Genomic DNA, 20,821 nt, shown 5'->3' on the forward strand with positions numbered 1-20,821 from the left:
AACCAATGGTTAAGTTCAACAGGGGGTTGGGGCATCCGTGGGGAGGGGTGTGGGATGGGAATGGGGGGATGAGGACAAATATGTGACACCTTAATCAATAAAGAAATTTAAAAAAAAAAAAAAATAATAATAATAAATTTTTTGTTACTGTTCAAAGGTATTTTGTGTGAAAATAATGTCAAAATGCCTGTAAGTAGGGTTGGCTTTTTTAAATGGTTTGCCCTTTAAATTGCATGTAATTGACAGTTTGATTCATATGAAATACAGTTTTCCTCTCTGTGAATAGACTTAGCGTTTTGCACAACTCATGAATACCATAACTTCCAAGTGGAACTCTGTCTAAGTTGAATATAGAAAAAGATGGTTTACTCACACTTTAATGTTCAGTAGCCTAAAAACCTAAACCAGCTAGCAGCAGTGTTTTAGGTACAAAGATTATTTGTTGAAGAGAAGTTACATTTGTGTTACTCTAATACAGTGTACACAAATACATATTAAAGGTATAGTCAAAGTTGGACTTTTCGAAACGCTATGGCATGGTCATTTTGAATAGCCAAAGATTTACCTTTAAATGACACATTTTAAAAACTATTTTTGTTGGAAATCTTTTAAAAAATATACCAAACATTTTCCTACCTTCTTAAACAACAGCACATTAATCAGTGGCTTAAAACAATGATTTTGATTCGTTAAAGCTGTGGAACTCATTTTTCAAACAAAGTCTAAAGTAGAGCCTCCGTGTGGAAATCAGAGAATTACTGGGTTGTACCGGTTAATAATGGCGGATTTTGTAATCAAAGAAAACACGATAATTTCAAGAGAAACATCAAAAGTGCTTTATTCAAAGTAATGTCCATCATTAGCTACACATTTCCCCCATCTTTCAGGTAATTTGTGGATACCGTCCCAATAGAACTTTTTTGTTTTGAGGCAAACCATTCAGAGACCCAATTTTCCACTTCTTCGTACATTTTGAAGTGCTGCTCAGAAAGTGCGTGTGCCATCAATCGGAACAAGTGGTAATCTGAAGGAGCAAGGTCTGGTGAATACAGTGGGCAGGTTAATATTTCCCAGGCAAGATCTTTTAATGTGTCTTTAACTGGTTTTGAAGTGTGTGATGGTGCGTTATGAAGCAAAATTACTTTGCCATGTATTCTGGCCCATTATGATCGTTTTACGATCAAAGTGTGGTTCAAATTGAATATTTGTTGTCGGTAGCGATCAGTATTAACCTGGTTCTAGAACCACACCTTCCTGATCCCACCAAACGCAGAGCATTGTCTTCTTTCCGAAGCGATTTGGCCTTGTAGTCGATGTTGATGGTTGACCTGGATCAACCCATGATTTTGTGCATTTGGGATTCCAGTCACAATTTGATGCAAAAAAGACTTTCTTTTGTGCCATTGAAGCAACATTTTACTGATGACTTTTCAGTTTTCCACTTGTCTTTCATTCAGTTGATGTGGCAACTATTTTCCTTCCTTTAAAATCTTTCCCATTGCTTGCAAATGATCAGAAATTGTTTGCTGAGCAACATTTAATCTTTCTGCAAGTTGTTTTTGAGTTTGACATGCATCTTCATCCAATGATGCTTGTAATTGTTGCTCTTCAAAGTTTTTCGGTTGACCTGGACATTCTTTGTCTTTCACATCGGAATCATCACTTTTAAAGCGTTTAAACCTGAGATGGAGCATATTCACCATAAGCTTCCCAAAGTATACGATAACTTTTTCTTCAAAATAAAGTAATAAATTAAAACTTCCCACAAATGCTCGTTTTTTGGCATGAAATTCAACATTTTTAAGCATAAAAATATCTAGGATGTTTACACTTTCAGCAAATTTGACATGAAGTTTTGAAGCTTGCTGTCAATATAACATAATAGCATACATATCAAATCGCATACATATATCAACATATGTGTAACTCCACCTATTGAAAAAAATTCACATTATTAACCGGTACACCTCGTACAGCTGTTCTACCTAGTTGGGGAATGGATTTATTTAGGTCCTTTCCTTTCTAAGGTATACTTTCTATAGGCTTACAACCAATTTATGAAACAGTTGCTTTTATCTATGATCCCCAAGTACATTTTGTATTATATTTGTACTTTTGTAGCAGTTTCCATATTGTATATGATTTTACATGTTTTTTTCTGAGACGTTTTTATTGTAGAAAACTGTGGGCAAGCAATATTTGCAAAGACCTAGTGAAACAGACAAGTTCTGGTTCTGGAAGTAGGAATGTATATTGGTTTAACCTTTTTGAAGGAAAATTTTATAGTAGGTTCAGAATATTTTTTCTTTTTTTAATATATTTTTATTGATTGCAGAAAGGAGGGGAGAGGGAGAGAGATAAAACATCAATAATGAGAGAGAATCATTAATCGGTTGCCTCCTTGTAAGTCCCACACTGGGGATCGAGTCCACAACCTAGGCATGTGCCCTGACTGGCAATCAAACCTGTGACCTGGTTCATAGGTTGACGCTCAACCACTTAGCCACTACGGCTGGGCTCAAAAATATTTCTATCTTTGAATCATTTAACTTTACTTTTAGGAGTATATCCCAAAGAAAAATCAGACTTTGAAACTATCTAACAAATACAGGATGGGGCAGAAGTAGGTTTACAGTTGTTTGTATGGAAAATAATACAATAATTCTTTTACTTATTAGCTGTGTTACCTTGAGTATTATGTTGTGTAACCTTTATGTGTTTTAACTTTCCTCATTTATAAAATAGAGGTAATAGTACTTACCTCAGAGGATTAAATAACTTAATATTTTGAAAATATTTAACACTCACTTTATAGATTTTGTTCAATAAATAAATAAATACAACAAATCATGATAGAAAATCTTCCCAGAAGTTACCTCTCTCCCCCTTCCCCCCAGTCTTTTGGCTGAGACTGAGTCTTATGTTCACTATCAAACATAATGAGCTTAGACCAGTCCTGGACCCATATCTACTGGAGCCAAAGGGAGGGACCTAACCTCCCTGAGCACATTGCTTCTCACCTGATACCCGAACACAATCTGAATCCTTTTTTTGCAAGGGAGAAGTGGGGAAATGGCTGATACACTACAGCATCTCCCTTTTACTAGATGTCCTCTTTTATGGCAGAAGGTTGTTGTAGTCATTTCTGCTAATAAAGGACTTGTTCTTTGTCTGGTTTGAGTGCCTGTAGGCCCCCTGTTTGGGGATGTGTTATGTGTGTGCAGGTATTGTGTTTTGTGTGGGATTTTTTGGTGGTTTTTTGGGGGGGCTTTGTTTCATTTTTCTTTGAGTCAGCCATAATGTTCTTTGATTTCCAAAATATTTAGCTCTCTTTTCCTTCCTGAGAGGAAAGTATATTTTCCTTGTTCATACCTCTCATTTTAATATTTGGGTAGGGGAAAAAGTTAAAAACAACTTCAACTATTTTCTCTGGGAAGAAAGAAAACATTGTTACTTTAGTGGCTATAGACTCAGTGGCAGGGAACTATTCTTTTGTGATGTTCCATGGCACGTAATAGCTGCATCTGCTTGGATAGTAGTTCAGTAAATCAACATTTTGAATTTAGTTAGAATATATATATTTTTATATCAGATTTGACTAAGTAGTTGGCTATGTTTTAAAATTGTCCTATATAATAAATGCCTAATATGCTAAGTGTCCGGTTGTCTGGTCAACCAATCAAAGGGTAATATGCTAATGATATGCTAAGGCTGCTCAACCGCTCACTATGACATGCACTGGCCACCAGGGGGCAGAGGGTCGACCAGTTGCTATGACGTGCACTGACCACCAGGGGGCAGACGCTCCGACCGATAGGTTAGCTTGCTGGGGTCCGGCCAATCGGGACTGAGCGAGATGGGCCAGACATGCCCTGGAACCCTCCCTTGGTCCTTCCCTGGCTAACCTCCCGCATCCCTCCCCAGCCCTGATGGTGCACCAATGGGGTCCCTCAACCTGGCCTGCACCCTCTCGCAATCCAGGACCCCTCGGGGGATGTCAGAGAGCTGGTTTCAGCCCAATGGTAAAAGACCAGTCGCTATGACCCGCACTGACCACCAGGGGGCAGGCACTCAATGCAGGAGCTGCCCCGTGGTGGTCAGTGTGCTTCCACAGAGGAAGCGCTGCTCAGTCAGAAACCAGTCTCACTGCTGGCAAACGCAGCAACAGTCCCCAGCTGCGCTAAGGATGTCCGACTGCTGGCTTAGGCCCACTGTGGGAGCAGGCCTAAGATGTCAGTTGGACATTCCCCAAGGGTGCAGGCTGGGCTGAGGGACACCTCCTACCCCTCGAGTGCACGAATTTCGTGCACCGGGCCTCTAGTGAAAATAATAAAACTTCAGTGTAGAAAATTTGAGAAAAGAGAAATGTAAAGAAGAAAGCACAGGAAGTAGTGCAGCTTTTTAAACTTTAGAGTTCAATATTAGTACAGATTTGAGTGATTATAATGTGGCCCAGATTCTAACTTTGAAGGTATGAATAATGCTAAGATATTTGTGACTATATTTATTTTAATTAATGGCATGTAATACATACTTTTATTGTTGACACCACCTAAAGTATTGTAGCTTTTTTTACACATCAAATTTGCATATTTCACAATGCAGAATGGTTTTATTTATTTATTTATTTATTTTTAAAATATATTTTATTGATCTTTTACAGAGAAGAAGGGAGAGGGATAGAGAGTTAGAAACATCGATGAGATGAAACATCGATAGGTGCCTCCTGCACACCCCCTTACTGGGGATGTGCCTGCAACCAAGGTACATGCCCTTGACCGGAATTGAACCTGGGACCCTTCAGTCCGCAGGCCGACGCTCTATCCACTGAGCCAAACCGGTTAGGGCGAATGGTTTTATTTTTTATATTTTTATTGATTTCAGAGAGGAAGGGAGGGGGAGAGAGAGATAGAAACATCAATGATGAGAATCATTGATCAGCTGCCTCCTGCTCCTCCCTACTGGGGATCGAGCTGGCAACCCGGTCATGTGCCCTTGGCTGGAAACAAACCTGGGACTGTTCAGTCCACAGGCAGATGCTCTATCCACTGTGCCAAACCATCTAGGGCCAGAATGGTTTTATTAATGTTAACATCTATATTAACATGAGTTCTCTCTCTCTCTCTCTCTCTCTTTCTGAAGTTTCATATTCTCGAAAAGATAAAGATCAAAGGAAACAGCAAGCAATGTGGCGAGTTCCCTCTGACTTAAAGATGCTAAAAAGACTGAAAACTCAAATGGCTGAAGTGCGATGTATGAAGACTGATGTAAAGAATCCACTTTCAGAAATAAAAAGCAGCAATGCTCCTTCTGGAGACATGCAGACAAGCCTTTTTTCTGCTGACCAGGCAGCTCTGGCTGCATGTGGAACTGAGAACTCTGGCAGATTACAGGATTTGGGAATGGAGCTCTTGGCAAAGTCATCAGTTGCCAGTTGCTACATACGAAACTGTAAGTGAAAAAGAGCCTGTTAGTGTCTTTTCTCCACATGTCATTTGGGAAGCTAGAGGACAGGTAATTTTCAGAATAATATTACTAATAAAATCTCTCTTACAATGAAGTAAGACTTCAGATATATACCACCCTTACTCCTATCTAAAACAGATTGTTTTTTTGCCCTGGCTGGTGTACGCAGTGGTTAGAGCATCAGCCTGAGCACCAAAGGGTCTCCGGTTTGATTCCCGGCCCAGTTGGGGCCCGTGCACAAGGCAACCAATTGATGTGTTTCTCTCACATTCATGTTTCTCTCTGCCCCTTCCACAATCTAAAAATCAATGGAAAAAATATCCTCCAGTGAGGATTAAGAAAAAATAAAACAGACTATATTTTCAACTGTATAATAGAGCTTACATTTCTTGATTGCTTATTCTGTACTGGGCAATAAACACAGAATCCTTAACCTTGTGGATCTTGCATTTATGTATTTTTATGGTGGGGACTGGACATTAAAATGTGTAAAGAAGTAAAGATAATTGCGGTTGATAAAAAGTAAAGAGTGCTATGAAGGAAACAACGGAAGAGTGGGTGGAAAGGGCAGTGAGGAATGTGTTCCTTTAGTTAGGGTAGTCCCAGAAAGTCTGAGGAAGCAACATTTGAACTGAGACCTGAAGGTTGAGAAGATGACAGCCATGCAAAGATCTGTTGGAAGTGTTCTGGGTAAACAACAGAAAATGCCAAGTCACTGATAGGAGATTTGCTCTGCATATTTGAAGGCTCAAAGGAAGACCTTATGGCTGAATATGGTGAACACAGCAGCGGGGAGAATAATAGGAGATGAGCAGAGAGGTAGGCAGGATCTAGCTCTGGTAGGGTTTGGTAAGACCTCAATAAAGAGTTTTGTGTTTTATTCTGGTTTTAGGAGGAAGTCTTTAAAGAACAGAAATCGGAGTATTTATTATCTGATTTACCTTTTACAAACATTACTTTGCTTGTTGGGTGGAGAAGGAACTGAAAAGGGTTGAGAGGGAGTTGAGAGACTGTTGCTGGTGGAAATGGAGTCCTGGTGGTGTTGCGACAAAAGTATTTTGGGGGAGCCACATGAGGGGATGAGGTCTGGTGGTAAGATTTATTGGGGTGGAAATAGAAGGCTGCCCCCAGGTTCCCAGTGTCTCTTCCTGTCATGGAAGAAGTCCAGCCAGAAGTTCTGTGCCATGCCTGAGCAATAATAGAATTTTTGTAATGTTTTCAACTCTATTTAGGAATCCCTTTAGTTTTTTATTCTCAAGTTCAAAATATGTTGTATGTTTCAATGAATAGTTTTATTTTTAAAAATAATTTTTATTGATTTCAAAGAGGAAGGGAGAGAAAGAGAGAGAGAAGGAAACATTAATGATGAGAATCATTGATCGGCTGTCTCCTGCACGTCCCCCACTAGGGACCAAGCCTGAAACCCGGGCATAAGCCCTGACCAAGAATTGAACCGAGACCTGGTTCATAGGTTGATGCTCAACCACAAAGCCACGCCAGCCGGGCTTATTATTTTACAATAGGAACTGTGAGTGCTCCATTCAAGATGGTTTGGGGGTGTAATGGATCTTCTGCATTTTCATGTGAATTTTATAATAATCGGTTTGTCAGTTTCAGCCATTAGAAAAAAAAGATAGCTAGAAGTTTTATTGGGATTGTGTTGAAATCTGTAGAACAACTTTGGGAGTACTGCCATATTAACAGTATTACGTCTTCCAATCAGCACAGTATTTTCCTATCTTTTTTTTTTCTTTCAACAATGTGTGGTAGTTTTCAGTGTACAAGTCTTATATTTCTTTGCTTAATTTTTTTCCTCTGTTTTCTACTTGATGCTCTTGCAAATGGAATTTTTTGTTTTTACATTTCATTCTCAGATTGTTGAATTAAAAAACAATTGATTATTGGTCTTATATTGTTCTACCTTGCTGAACCTCTTTATTACCTTTTAATGCATCTACCTATGCTCTTTTTAAAAATTTATTTTAATTATTTTTTTTTTTAACATATCTTCATTGAATTCAGAGAGGAAGAGAGAGGGAAAGAGAGATAGAAACATCAATGATGAGAGAGAATCATTGATTGGCTGCCTCCTGCACATCCTCCACTGGGGATAAAGCCCGCAACCTGGGCATGTGCCCTCGGCTGGAATCGAACCTGGGACCCACCCCTCAGTCCGCAGGCTGACGCTCTATCCACTGAGCCAAACCAGCTAGGGCTATTTTAATTCTTTTTATAGCTTCTTGAGTCTCTGCATGTTAGGCCATTTAGTATCAGTTTTTTTCTAATTCATTTTAAGGCCATCCATTTCTGCTAATTACTGATTTAGCCACAAACATCTTGAAGCATTGTAATTGTGGTTCATTTCTACTTAAGCATTTTCTTTCCAATCCAGTAATATTTTATCGTTTCCAAGTATTTACCAGTTAATTTTTATCGTTAATACTAGTTTAATTACATGGAGATTAGAGTCTATGTCTGGTATGATTTTTCTTTTGAAGTTTACTGACTGATTTATTTTTTTGGATTTGTAAGTTAACACTGCTCCACAAGCGGAAAAGTAGGAGCACTTTTGGAATAAAACCCCTAATAAACCAGTTGGGACCAAAGCATCCTGTTTTATTTTGTTTATTTTTGACATAGTAGCTAGAATACCTTTCCTGCATGTTAAGATTAAGCCTTTCTCTGACTGCCTACGTAGTGATTTTGTGCTATTTTATCATATTCAGAAATGTTTTTAAATGTCTTTGCAGCCACAAATAAGAAGAGTAATTCACCCAAGCCATCTCGGTCCAGTATAGCAGGTAGTCTATCACTTCGAAGAGCAGTAGACCCTGGGGAAAATAGCTATTCGAGGGGAGACTGTCAACCTCTGTCTGAAGGTAAATTTGAAGATTTCAAATGTAATTTTCATGGGTAGATGTCTGTTACTCAGAATTGATCTTACAGTATAGCTTTAGACTATCCCTTAAGGTTGAAACGGGATTCAAAAGTTTCTTGATCTCACAACAGATTAATTAGACCCATCAGTAAAAAAAATGCAGCCATTAGATTGCATATTCTGGATGCCTTAATTTTAAACAGTTGGCATCAAAAAGATTATGATATATTTTAAAATTATTTTTGCATTTTCCTGTAGTTTCAAAATGTATATATGATAAGATCTGAAGTGGAAATCTGAGAGAGAACATTTTATTTTACTTTTTTCTGAATATCCCCTTCCTTTTCTGTAGTTTCTCCAGGAAGCTCTCAGTCTGGGAGCAGGCACAGTTCTCCCCGAGCCTTGACACATGGCAGTTTCGGTGATATTCTGCCGAAATCTGAAGACCTGCAGAGTCAGGCTTTGGACTCAAATGCTATTGTGGTTGCAGTTATCAATGGTTTACCTGCTGTTGAGAAAAGGAGGAAGATGGTCACCTTGGGGTAAATTAAGTTTTTGTTTATTAAATGAAATAATAGCTTCATAACGAACAAAATAAATTTCTAGTATGTTAATTTTTTAGCAGAGATAAAGTTAATTTGTTGTATGAAAGTGCAACTTTTAAAGTATCAGAAACCTGTCCTGGCCGGTGTTGCTCAGTTGCTGCCCCCATACCAAAGGGACTCTGGTTCGATCCTTAGCCCCAGTTGGGATGCATGCTGGAGGCAACCAATCCATGTGACTTTTTCATATCAATGTTTCTCTCTCTCTCTCTCTCTCTCTCTCTCTCTCTCTCTCTCTCTCTCTCTCTCTCTCTCTGTCTCATTCTCTCTTCTCTCTTCCTCTTTTCTACTCTCTCTCAAAATCAAAAAAGATATCCTTGAGTGAGGATTTAAATAAATAAAAAACCTATCTAAACCCTTACTTTTTTTCTTAATGGGATGATATAGTACCAGAAGTTTAGTTTGTTAGAGCTCATTTTCACTGAAGTTAGGATAATAATGGTGTGAAACCTTATATGACCTCTGCCTTGTGATATTTTTTTGTGTGTCAGCCATTTTTTTCACCATCTGTGCCACACTTTTCAAAGACATCTTTGCTGGGCTGTATTGTATCTCATAGACCTTTTACACATACTTTGTATGGAACAAAGCACTTCTGGCAGTTTTATTTTAACACAGTTTTTTATTTCATCTTTTCCTCTCCTCTTATAAAAGTGTTCTCAAAACTCATAGTTGGAATTTCCCAAAAGGATATATGTAATAGTCAGCACCTTTATCTATCTCCTAGGAAGCATAAGCTCAAACCCCAGCCATGTCAATTTCAATTAAACTTCCATCCCCTCAAAAGATAGAGTGATGGTCTATGAATGTGCTAGATGAGCTTTACTTAATATCCATTTGCTGATCTATTTTAGGGATGTTAAATACATTTATAATTAAACAATGGAATGGTTCTACTTTGGAGACTTTGAATTAAATTTAGAGAAAGATTTTCATCTCTTGTGTATTAACTTCATACAGTTTTAAGATCTGGACAATTACCAAAACTAAAAGGATAGCTGGTAGTTTAATTTTCTGTTTTGGCTCAAGTTGAAGCAGTGGAAAGGTGTTATAATCATTGGCAATTAACTTGTCCTCTCCATTAATTAGCCTGATTTTATACATGTTCCTTTCACTTTGAAGCTACAACTAGCTTTTACATTTTGTGATGGAGATACTTATGTCTGCCTTTAACCATAAACATTAAATATAGATAAACATAGACTTTTTTATAGACTGTAAAATTCTTCATAAGTGACTGCAGCTCTTAACTATAACCCTCATTTTACAGTTAATTGTATCATCAGCCTGGCTCATGTGGTAGTGTCCACCTTGGGTCTTCTTTTCATTTCCTGATTTAAAGTAGTGTAAGCAAAAATTTTAATAAAAGTGGTTCAGAAAAGTAAGCAAAAGAAAGACTATTAAGTGAGAAATGTCCCATTTTTGTCTTCCATCTGCTTAGTTTTCCCATCCCCTGCCCACATACATTCCTGCTGTTAATTTTTTATATATGACTAGAGGCCTGGTGCATGCATTCGTGCATGGGGGGGTCCAGCCGGCCCAGGCTGGCTGGGAGGAGGGGCCGCCCCTTGGTTGAACTCCTGGTCAAGGGGACAATTTGCATATTAGCCTTTTATTATATAGGATTATATAGGATGTTTGTGTCTTCTCAGTTTTTATGCATATTTAAGCAACTGTGAGTATATAGCTTTTTTAATACAAAAGATGCTCTTATTTTCTTACTCAATATATCTAAAAAGTCTTTTCATATTGGTGAGAAATATTCCATTTTTAATTGAAATTTTTGTTGTAGATTCACCTGCAGTTTTTTGTTTTTTTTTTAATGTTTTATTGATTTTTTACAGAGAGGAAGGGAGAGAGATAGAGAGTTAGAAACATCGATGAGAGAGATACATCAATCAGCTGCCTCCTGCACAGCCCCCACTGAGGATGTGCCCGCAACCAAGGTACATGCCCTTGATCGGAATCGAACCCAGGACCCTTCAGTCTGCAGCCGACGCTCTATCCACTGAGCCAAACCGGTTTCGGCTGCAGTTGTTTTTTAATTAGAATTTTTGTTGTAGATTCCATGCAGTTAAAAGAAATAATACATAGAGATCCTGTGTTCTTTAACCAGTTTCTCCTAATGATAACAGTTTGCAAAACTAATACAATATCACAGCCATGATGTTGACACCGATGTAATCCATTTTATAACCTTTGTTGTGAGTCCTCTAGTGAACTTTTAAAATAAACTTGAGCTCGGCCAACGTGGCTCAGTGGTTGAGCTTCGACCTATGAAGCAGGAGGTCATGGTTCGATTCCCGGTCAGGGCACATCCCCAGGTTGCAGGCTCGATCCCCAGTGTGGGGCATGCAGGAGGCAGCGGATCAATGATTCTCATCACTGATGTTTCTATCTCTCCCTCTCCCTTCCTCTCTGAAATCAATAAAAATATATTTTAAAAAATAAACAAACTTGAAATTTAGTATTAGACATCAGTGCCATATATCCTCAGTTTCAGGAGAAGAAAATATAGATACAATTATCAGTGAGTAGTTATAGAAAAATATCAAGTTGTTTTCTTCTTTGAGGGCTAATGTTAAAGGAGGTCGTCTGGAAGGAATGCAAATGGCTGACTTGGAAAATAATTCTGAAACTGGGGAATTACAGGCTATACTGCCTGAAGGAGCTTCAGCTGCCCCTGAGGAAGGTAAGGAATGACAAGTCATAATTAGGCAGGAGGTGGGAATAATGACCTTTTTTTGGTGGTGGTGGTGGTGGTGGTGGTGGTGGTGGTGGTGGTTGGTTTAACCCTTTGTATGCCATAAGCATCTGTAGACAGATTTAAATTCAGAATATCATGGCTTGTGGGGATGGTCTCTGTTTTGGACACGTGGCAGTTAACTGGTTAATTAAAAAGTTATTGAGGCACCCTAGCCAGTTTGGCTCAGTGGATAGAGCGTCGGTCTGCAGACTGAAGGGTCCCAGGTTCGATTCCGGTCAAGGGCACATGCCTGAGTTGCAGTCTCGATCCCCGGTGAGGGGCGTGGAGGCGGCAGCCGATCAATGATTCTCTTTCATCATTGATGTTTCTATCTCTCTCTCCCTCTCCCTTCCTTTCTGAAATCAATAAAGGTATATTTAAAAAAACAAAAGAGTTATTGAGGCAGTATCTGATGTCCTTGATCTAGACACAACATCTATTGTGCCACTGAATTTTATTTACTAGGTCATTAAGCAAAGGGGAAGGCAAAATGTATACTTGATTACATTAAAGGACATGTCTTACTAGACATTTACAGGAGGGGAAAATTTATAGATAGTTTATCTGCTTATTCAGTTAATATATTAAGCCACCTACATTGCAATCATTGAGTTTTTGTTAGATAATGCAAAGATGGAATTAGATATATTCAGTCTTAGGGGGGAGACATATGCCAAAACAGTAATTAGAATATTAAGTGTTAATCCTTCATCGTTTGAAGTGAGTCTTGATTAATGTTTGTACTGCTTTGCTCTTGTAGAAGTATTCCATACTTGAACCATTTTTTAAAAAACCTACAAGTTCATTTTCATTTACATTTCTAGTATTCTACATGTTCTTTCAGGTTCCTCATTTTTTATCTAAAAGTATAGAAGACATTTTGTAATTTGGAAGGTGTTTGAAACAGGGCTTATGTGTATTGCCCTTGCTGTATGTTAGCAGAACCACGAGTCAACTTTATTATGTTAGCAGAACCACGAGTCAATTTTATTAATATTTGACATTGAGATTTTTAAATTTCTCAGTAAAACTGCCACCTTCCACCTCTGCACTTATTTGCATTTCAGTGGTTGATGAGCATGCATACAGGTGCCAGCACACTGGCTGCCCTGTGAGAGGGCATGTGGGTGGTGGCATTTTCAAGTTTTTCAGTGAAAGAACATTCAACATTTTGGTCTTCCCTCTTAATTGGTTTTCCTGTGGTGGGCAGCATTATTTCAGTAGAAGAGATTAAATGGAAAGGATTTTAAAAGTGAAGTGTTGATTGTTAAAACATTAATAAATATTATGATTGTTCTTTATAGGAAGGACCTGTGGGGATTTATTTCCATATATTTATATATATGGTTATAAACTATAGTGTCTTAAATTATTACAGCATGTACTGGAATTACAGGCTCCTTTTATTAATGCAGCATTTATGAAAAATACTTCTAATTTGCCTGGCATTGCATATGATGCTGATGATTTCTGAACCTGCTATTTAGTTCAGGGTTTCTCTACTTTGGCACTATTGACATTTTGGACCAGATGGTCTTTGTTGTAGGAGGCTGCCCTGTGCATTGTAGAATGTTTAGCTGCATCTCTTTAACCACTAGGTTTCAGTACTACCTCCTCTGAGTTGCAATAACCAAAAATGTTCAGACATTGCCAAATGTCTCCATGGAAGCAGTCATCCCCAGTTGAGAGCCTCTGGTTCAGTTGAATGACTCAACCAGGGATGACCACTCCTTGAGAATTACTTGCCTGCTCAGTTGTTGAGCATCGACCTATAAACTTGGAGGTCATGGTTCGATTCCTAGTCAGGGCACATGCCCAGGTTGCAGGCGCAATCCCCAATGTGAGGCATACAGGAGACAGTCGATCAATGATTCTATCTCATCATGTTTCTATCTCTCCCTCTCCCTTGCGTTTTGAAATAAATACAATATATATTTTTAAAATTACTTTCCAGAGTGGTTCCTGATTACAAATGGGAGTAAGTTATAGTTCTCCAGTATACTGGATATACAGGGATTGGCAAAAGTAGGTTTATAGTAGTTCAAAAAGGAAAAATAAGGAACACAAGAATTAATAATACAAGAAAATTCCGTGTTTTGCATACTCATAACTGTAAATCTACTTTTCCTCACCCCTATGTGTGGGTGGTGGGAGGGAGGCAAGGAGAGCAACTGAAACCACTGGGTCAGTTTTCAAAGAAACCGGTTAATAACCAATTATAATATAAAACGATGAGTGGTATGGCTCAGTGGATAGTGTCTGCCTGTGGACTGAAGGGTCCTGGGTTTGATTCCAGTCAAGGGCACATGCCCAGGTTGTGGGCCCGATCCCCAGTATGGGGGCATGCAGGAGGCAGCCGATAATGATTCTCATTATTGATGTTTCTGTCTCTTCATCTCCCTTCCTCTCTAAAATTAATTTAAAAATATATTTTTTAAAAAGATGAGTGCTGTAATAGGGTATATAGGAAGCTCAAAGAACAAATATGTAATAATAAAAATAATTGGTAATATTTACCAAGTAGTCAGTGTTACTCAGTAACACATTTTCTCTTATGTAAGGAATGTTATGATATAAAGCACCTAAAACTCAGTAAGAAAAGTTGTTGTAAACATGCAGATCAACAGTGCCACAGAAGTACACCCTTGCAGTTTGTCAGTTTACCACTGGCATCTGAGGATAGGCAGTGAGAAGGAGACTTAAGTGATGAGGCTGGAAGGAGGGAGCACAGTGGACAAAAGGAGCTCCTGTCTTTTGGAATCTCTTTGTTTGTCAGAGGGGAATGAGGCCTTACTCACTGTTGTGGGTATTCTATCATCAACAGGAGCCAATTCTCAAAAAACCTTTGTTTTTCACACTGGTAAACCTTGGTAGAAAGTTCAGTGTGTTTCTCTTGTATCCGTGCTTAGGAACAACAAGGCTCTGTTGGAGCAGAATACCTAAGAGAAAATTTTCTGTGTCAGATCCTCCACTACCACCTTTTCTCCCCCTCTCACTTTCTCAGGGTGTCTGAAGAAGCTTTAAAAGAAAGTATTTGTATTTACTAGGTAAGAATTTGGGACTACTGAAGTGATATCTTAAAGTTCTTGAGTGTCAGTAAAATTTGACTTTTCTTACATATGACATGTATCAACCAGCCTTTTCTTTCTAACTGGGACCATATGGGAAAAGCTTGTATTAATCTTATGCTTAATGGCTTGTTGCTGAAAAGTTTGACTCTTTCCCACTTTCCCCCAGTTGATACCCTACAGCAGGGTTGGGGAACTTCCGCCCCATGGGCCGTATGAGGCCCGAGAAATCATTGGTCTGTCCCTGGCAAGGCATGAGGGGTGAGTTAATTAAATGTTTGGCCAAATAGAGCAGGCTGATTTTTAAGTTGATTGTTTTGTATGGCCTGCGAATGATGTAATAAATATCCACATGGCCCTTGGCAGAAACAAGGTTCCCCACCCCTGCTCTACAGGACGCCTGTGGGCAGACCAGTTTCTTTCTGGGTTTGTCTAACACTGGAGACTGCTCTGCTTAAGTTCCTACTGAAGTAGCACAGATCCCTTTCAGTGAGGACGTGGGTATCCAAACGCCCATTCCAGAGAAGAGCTGTGGCACTCTGGGTACAGACCACACTGGCAGCCTATCGAAGGGGGGTACAAAGTGGTGCTCCCACATTGCTGGCTCCTTTTGGAATACTGATTAAGGACTTTTTAACATGTTACAAAAACTCAGACTAGCTGGCTTAAACCATATGAAAGGTTTACTCTTGTAGTAACAAGCAATTTCGCCTTAATTCTGGTAAGGCAGTTTTAAGGGTTGGAAAATTTAGCCACTCACTGTCATATTTTATTCTGCCACTCAGTGAGTTGGCTCAGCTCCCCTCAGGATGGCAAGATGGTTGCTGCAGTTCTAAACTTTATATATAGAGTCAACACATTCTGGGAGTAAGGAAGGATTATTTCTGTGTGTGTCTATTTATCAGCAAGGAAAGCCTTTCTCAGAGAACCTCAACCACTTCCTAATTTCCTCTTATATCTCAATCACTGGCAAGAAAAGGAAACTTGGTAAAGTTTAAACATTTGGTTCCCCTCCGTGGCCCATTTTACATGATAATGTGAAACAATATCGGAATTCTGTTAGAAAGGAAGAAGACAGGTGAAGCATAAGTTTTTGGTATACCAAGTGGTTAATGTATTTTCCAAGCATCAGAAATTTGAGCGCCTGTGAATAAGGAGTTACAACTCAAAAGTTAGCTTTGGACAGTGCTGAGCATAAGGGTGCTCAAAAAGTGTGGTAGTCGATTGATGTAGAAATACCCTATTTCAAATTTTTTGTACACTAACATCTCTAAAACATCTTATGTTTAATGGTACCATATAATTACTATCAGTGACAGCCAGTTGTGTGAAAACTTGTTGACACCTTCTAGTGAGATCAAGAAAAGTCCAGTACTCAAATTTCTTAGAGTAGATGAAACATCACTACTTTGCTTTAATTATTACTGCTTAATGCAGTGGGTAGGTAGACTGCAGTATTTGGGGCAAGGTGTAGCAAATAGCTTGAGGCCTGTTGCTGGATAGAGGTTAGTCTCATTTAAAAAAAAAAAAAGTATTTGAAAGTGTTTGCTCCCTCTCAGTTACTGATGGTAATGAGTTGTGACCTAGTAGTCCAGCTGTTAAATGCTAGCGGTCAAGAGACTAATTTTAATTTATCTTTCTCGTTACATTCACAAAGCTAGGGCACTTCCACATCTTAGGACTTGATAAGAGACCAGTAGTAGTTTTTTCATGCAGTATTTCTTGGGAAATGTATGTTTTCCTGAATCCTGAGAAAAATGATTGAAATAAAAAAATGGAAAAGTTACTCTAATTCTCCTGTTAGAGTTCATCTTAACAATCAGTACAGAAACATGACTGGTTTGAAAGGAATCCAATTACAGCAAGTTGAAAGTATAAACTGAAAATGTTGATACCTGGAATCAAAGGTTAAGATAAACAGGAGCACCTAGGAAAGAAGCGATCACAAACAAATTAGTTCTGGTTAATATAGCTTTGTCGTTTTATAAGTGTGCATGGCTCTGTCAGCTGCTGTGTAAATATTCATGGGTTTAGACTATACAGGAATCTTATGAGTAGGGTTATAAGAAATAGGTGTTTGGGAAACAAAATAATTCCTTTAATTGGCATTTTCCACATATGATTCTATATGCAGTACTATAAACCTTGCTAAAAGTTCTAAATGTTACATTATTTGAATACTATCTAGGAATATTCACAGCATTTGAATATTCACTGTAGCCTGCAGTTCTTAGAAATACTACAAATTAAACAGTTTTTTAAAAAGATATATAATGAGAGTTTGAAAAATGTAATGTTGTAAGTATTTAAAGAATAAGTTATGTTTTGGGGAAATCCAGAGAATTTCAGTTCCTTGTTTGTGCATCCTGAAGGTTAGTATCTGTCAGGAATTCTGAAACACTAGTACCAAGAGGTAAAATTTGTGCCTAAATTTCAAGAACTGGGTTTTATTGTTTTCAGAACAGTTCCAGGAAAGTCCACAAGGTGGTGGTGGTGTTGCTTCATGGAAGTGGTGGTTTGGTCTCTCAACAGTCACTGTTCACTTTCTAGAGCAGGAAGTAATTTTGTCTCTCCTTTTCTTTGCTAAAGAGATTTCAGCCCAGCTGGTGTGGCTCAGTGATTGCATGTTGACATGTGAACCAGGAGGTCACGGTTCAATTCTGGGTCGGGGCACATGCTGGGGTTACGGGCTTCATCCTGGTGGGGGAGATGCAGGAGTCGGCTGATCCATGATTCTCTCTCATTGATGTTTCTCTCTCTTTCACTCTCTGAAATCAATAAAAACATATTTTAAAAAATAAATCAATAAAGACATATTTTTAAAAAGAGAGAGTTTTCAGAGACGTCCATACATTGCCTGTGTCTTTAAATAGTTAAGGGAGAAGTAATCTATAATAATAAAAGCATAATATGCTAATTAGACCTGCCGTCCTTCAGACAAAGCCAGGGCTACTAGGGAAGCCCGGGTCCAGGGTGCCAGAGGGAAAGCCGGTGCTGGCAGCCAGGGGGAAGGAAGGCCTACTCTTGCACGGGCCTCTAATACTAAACTCTTCTTGAAAACAGAAGGGGAAGAGTTCACCAGTGAAGCCATCTGTAGCTACAGTTTTCTTTGTTGGAAGGTCATTTGTTTTTTGTTGTTTGTTGTTGTTTTTGGTTGTTTGCTTTTTACTGCAAATTATATTTCTTTAGTAGTTAAAATACCCATTCGAGTTATCTATATTTTTATCTGAATGAACTTCAGTAGTTTGTGTCTGAATCAAAGAATTTATCCTTTCCATCCATGTTCTTGATTTCATGAGCATTAAGTTGTTTCTATTTGCTTATTGTTCTTTTAATGTCTGTAGGATCTGTAGTGATGTCCCCTCTTTTATTCCTCATACTGGATTTTGTTTGCTGTTTTTAAAGTCTCTTTAGAAGCCTTTTCTATTATTTTTCTGCTAATTTTATTTCTGTTCTTTATTTTTCTCCCTTTGGGTTTATGTGTTACCTTTTCTTGTTTCTTAAAGTGGGTACTTTGATCATTAATTTGAGACCTTTTTCTCTTTTCTAATAAAAGCAGTTAATGCTGTAACTTTCCCTTTAAACACTGCTATAGCCACAGCTATTGGTAGTTATATTTTAATTTTCATTCTATTCAGAATGTTTTTCATTAATCCTAGGAAATTCACAGCCACTTTCTCCTAATATATTGTCCCTCTCCTTTGTTACTTTTGCTATCTCTATGGCAATCTGTTTGAAACATTCCCTTTTATCCCCTTCTTTCTTAAACCTCTTATTATTTTAATCTTATTTTTCTTTGGTGTATGGGTAATTTCCTCAGTTCTATCTTTAAGCTTGCAACCTGTTTTTCTAACTTTCTAAATTCATCTATTAATATTTTAATTTTAAAGTAACTATATCTTTCATTTCTAGAAGTACTTAGCAATTTAAAAAGTATCCTTTTGTTTTCCACAGTAGTCTTTTACAAGTTATTTCCTGATAGTGAAAGATTTATGGTATTGTTATGTCTGTATATCTGCTTGACTCTTCAGGTGGATTGTGGTGTGGGCCTTGCTTGTTTTGTAAATTTTGATTGGAACACAACTTTTTGAGACTCCCAACCCTACCCTTCAAGAATTCTTTATTTTCTTTTTTCTATGATAATTTTGTGATCTGGATTGTGGAAGCATTCCTCCAGAGAAGTTTTTAACAGGTTTCGAGAGTGTTCATGAGCATTTTTATATCTACTTTGAAGTTCTTTGTTAGATAATTTCAATATCTCTGTCATCTCAGCATTGATGTTTGTTGATTATCTTTTTCTGGTTCTTCATATGCTGAGGTAATTTGGATTGTATCCTAGACATTTTTAATATGATTTTATGAGACTCTGAGTCTTGTTTAAATCTGCCAATTTGGTGGTACTTCAAATTCTGGTCTACACCAATATGCTTGTTTCTATTTACTTTTTAGAGTCCTTAAATAGCGGCTGGGTGCATTCTGTCCACATTTATAGCTCCATTCAGTGGGAAAGACTGGATGGGATGAGCTTACTCCCTTTACCTAGAGCCTTCTCTTCCAATGGTTTTACATTTGCTTTGTTAATTTCCTGAGCTTTGAACCTCAACTTTAAATCCCAAACCTAAATTGTTTAGGTACACAGGCTTTAGTTTGAGTTCTTATATGAACTGAGCCTAGCAAAAACAGACAAAATTCCCTGCTGTCTTCCTATGCCAGTAGGCAGAGTTTTAGTCTCAGTATTTACTCCCTTCTGTGGTAGGTCCAAAGATTTTTTTTTTCTTCTCCCCAAGCGAGTGTAAAAGACCCTCACGTTACACCCTCTGCACACCTGTTGTGCTGGACCCACTTGGTCTCCCTTCTCCTTTTGGCAGCTGTGGCTTTTTCACTTCTTTTAAATGTGGCTCTTCGTTAAAATAGTATTTTAAGTTTACTTTTTTGCCACCATTTATAAGGGTGTGTATCAGATATATTTTCAGGTTTTCTTGATCACTGTCTTCTTGTAACAGAAATAGTTTTCTATGCCCTAACCGGTTTGACTCAGTGGATAGAGCGTCGGCCTGCGGACTGAAAGGTCCCAGGTTCAATTCCGGTCAAGGGCATGTACCTTGGTTGCGGGCACATCCCCAGTAGGAGGTGTGCAGGAGGCAGCTGATCAATGTTTCTCTCTCATCGATGTTTCTAACTCTCTATCCCTCTCCCTTCCTCTCTGTAAAATAATCAAAATATATTTAAAAAAACAACAACAAGAAATACTTTTCTATAGACTTTTTCTTTTAAAAATCAGCTTAAGTACACAAATACAAAATTGGAGGCCCAAATGGGATAGTAACTAATTTATTGCTAGAATTACTGGAATTTTTTAAAACATGCATTTACAGATGACTGTGTATTTTGTTTATGTAACATGTTTATATGTTTTAGACTAGAAACAATTACATGTATGTCCAGTCAGGATTGAGAGTTACTGTTATTTCTTATGACTCTAGAAAATACAGTGTGACTTCAGAAAAAAAAATTCTCAGTATAATGAAATTAATACTGGTTTCAAATTCAGGTACTGTGGAAAGAGTAATTTTAATCTTTGAGGACAAAAATAAGACCTTTGCTCTAATAATTAGAACTGAGGTTTGTGTGGTTGGTTTTCCTTGTTTTGTGTGGTGTCTTATATTGTCTTGGCATTCAGTGGGAATCACAGTTTAGTTGTAAGATTTCCTTTGCCTTTCACGTTAAGGGCTGCTTGTCAGAGACATGTTCTTCCCTTCTTTCCTGGCAGGAATGAGTAGCGACAGTGATGTGGAATGTGACACTGAGAACGAGGAGCAGGAAGAGCACACCAGCCTGGGCGGATTCAATGACTCTTTCACGGCACAGCCCCCAGATGAAGGTGCAGCGCCTGGTGTCATTTCACAGAGATGAATAAAACCAATTCTGCTGCTGCTGCTGATTTGCTTCTGTTTCTACTTCTTTTTCTGTTTTAATTATTGTCATTTATGAGACAATACTAGTATATATGGGGTAAACTAAATGGTGAGAACTGAAGAAAATTCGTACGTAATATTTGGCT

At 38.2% G+C, this 20,821-nt stretch overlaps 1 protein-coding gene across 6 annotated transcripts in view; it reads left to right on the forward strand.

Annotated features, from left to right (window-relative positions):
• The window catches only part of TRIM37 (tripartite motif containing 37), a 160,086-nt gene that overhangs the window by 59,867 nt on the left and 79,398 nt on the right, over nucleotides 1–20,821 (forward strand). For all 6 annotated transcript variants that reach the window (XM_079797018.1, XM_079797016.1, XM_079797014.1 and 3 more), the window contains 5 exons: nucleotides 5,143–5,451; nucleotides 8,217–8,345; nucleotides 8,697–8,886; nucleotides 11,520–11,638; nucleotides 20,531–20,641. In XM_079797018.1, the coding sequence (XP_079653144.1) occupies nucleotides 5,143–5,451; nucleotides 8,217–8,345; nucleotides 8,697–8,886; nucleotides 11,520–11,638; nucleotides 20,531–20,641 (858 nt within the window). The remainder of the gene's footprint in view (nucleotides 1–5,142; nucleotides 5,452–8,216; nucleotides 8,346–8,696; nucleotides 8,887–11,519; nucleotides 11,639–20,530; nucleotides 20,642–20,821) is intronic.

The sequence above is a fragment of the Cnephaeus nilssonii genome (genome assembly GCF_951640355.1).
Source record: "Cnephaeus nilssonii genome assembly, chromosome: 19".
Taxonomy (NCBI): domain Eukaryota; kingdom Metazoa; phylum Chordata; class Mammalia; order Chiroptera; family Vespertilionidae; genus Cnephaeus; species Cnephaeus nilssonii.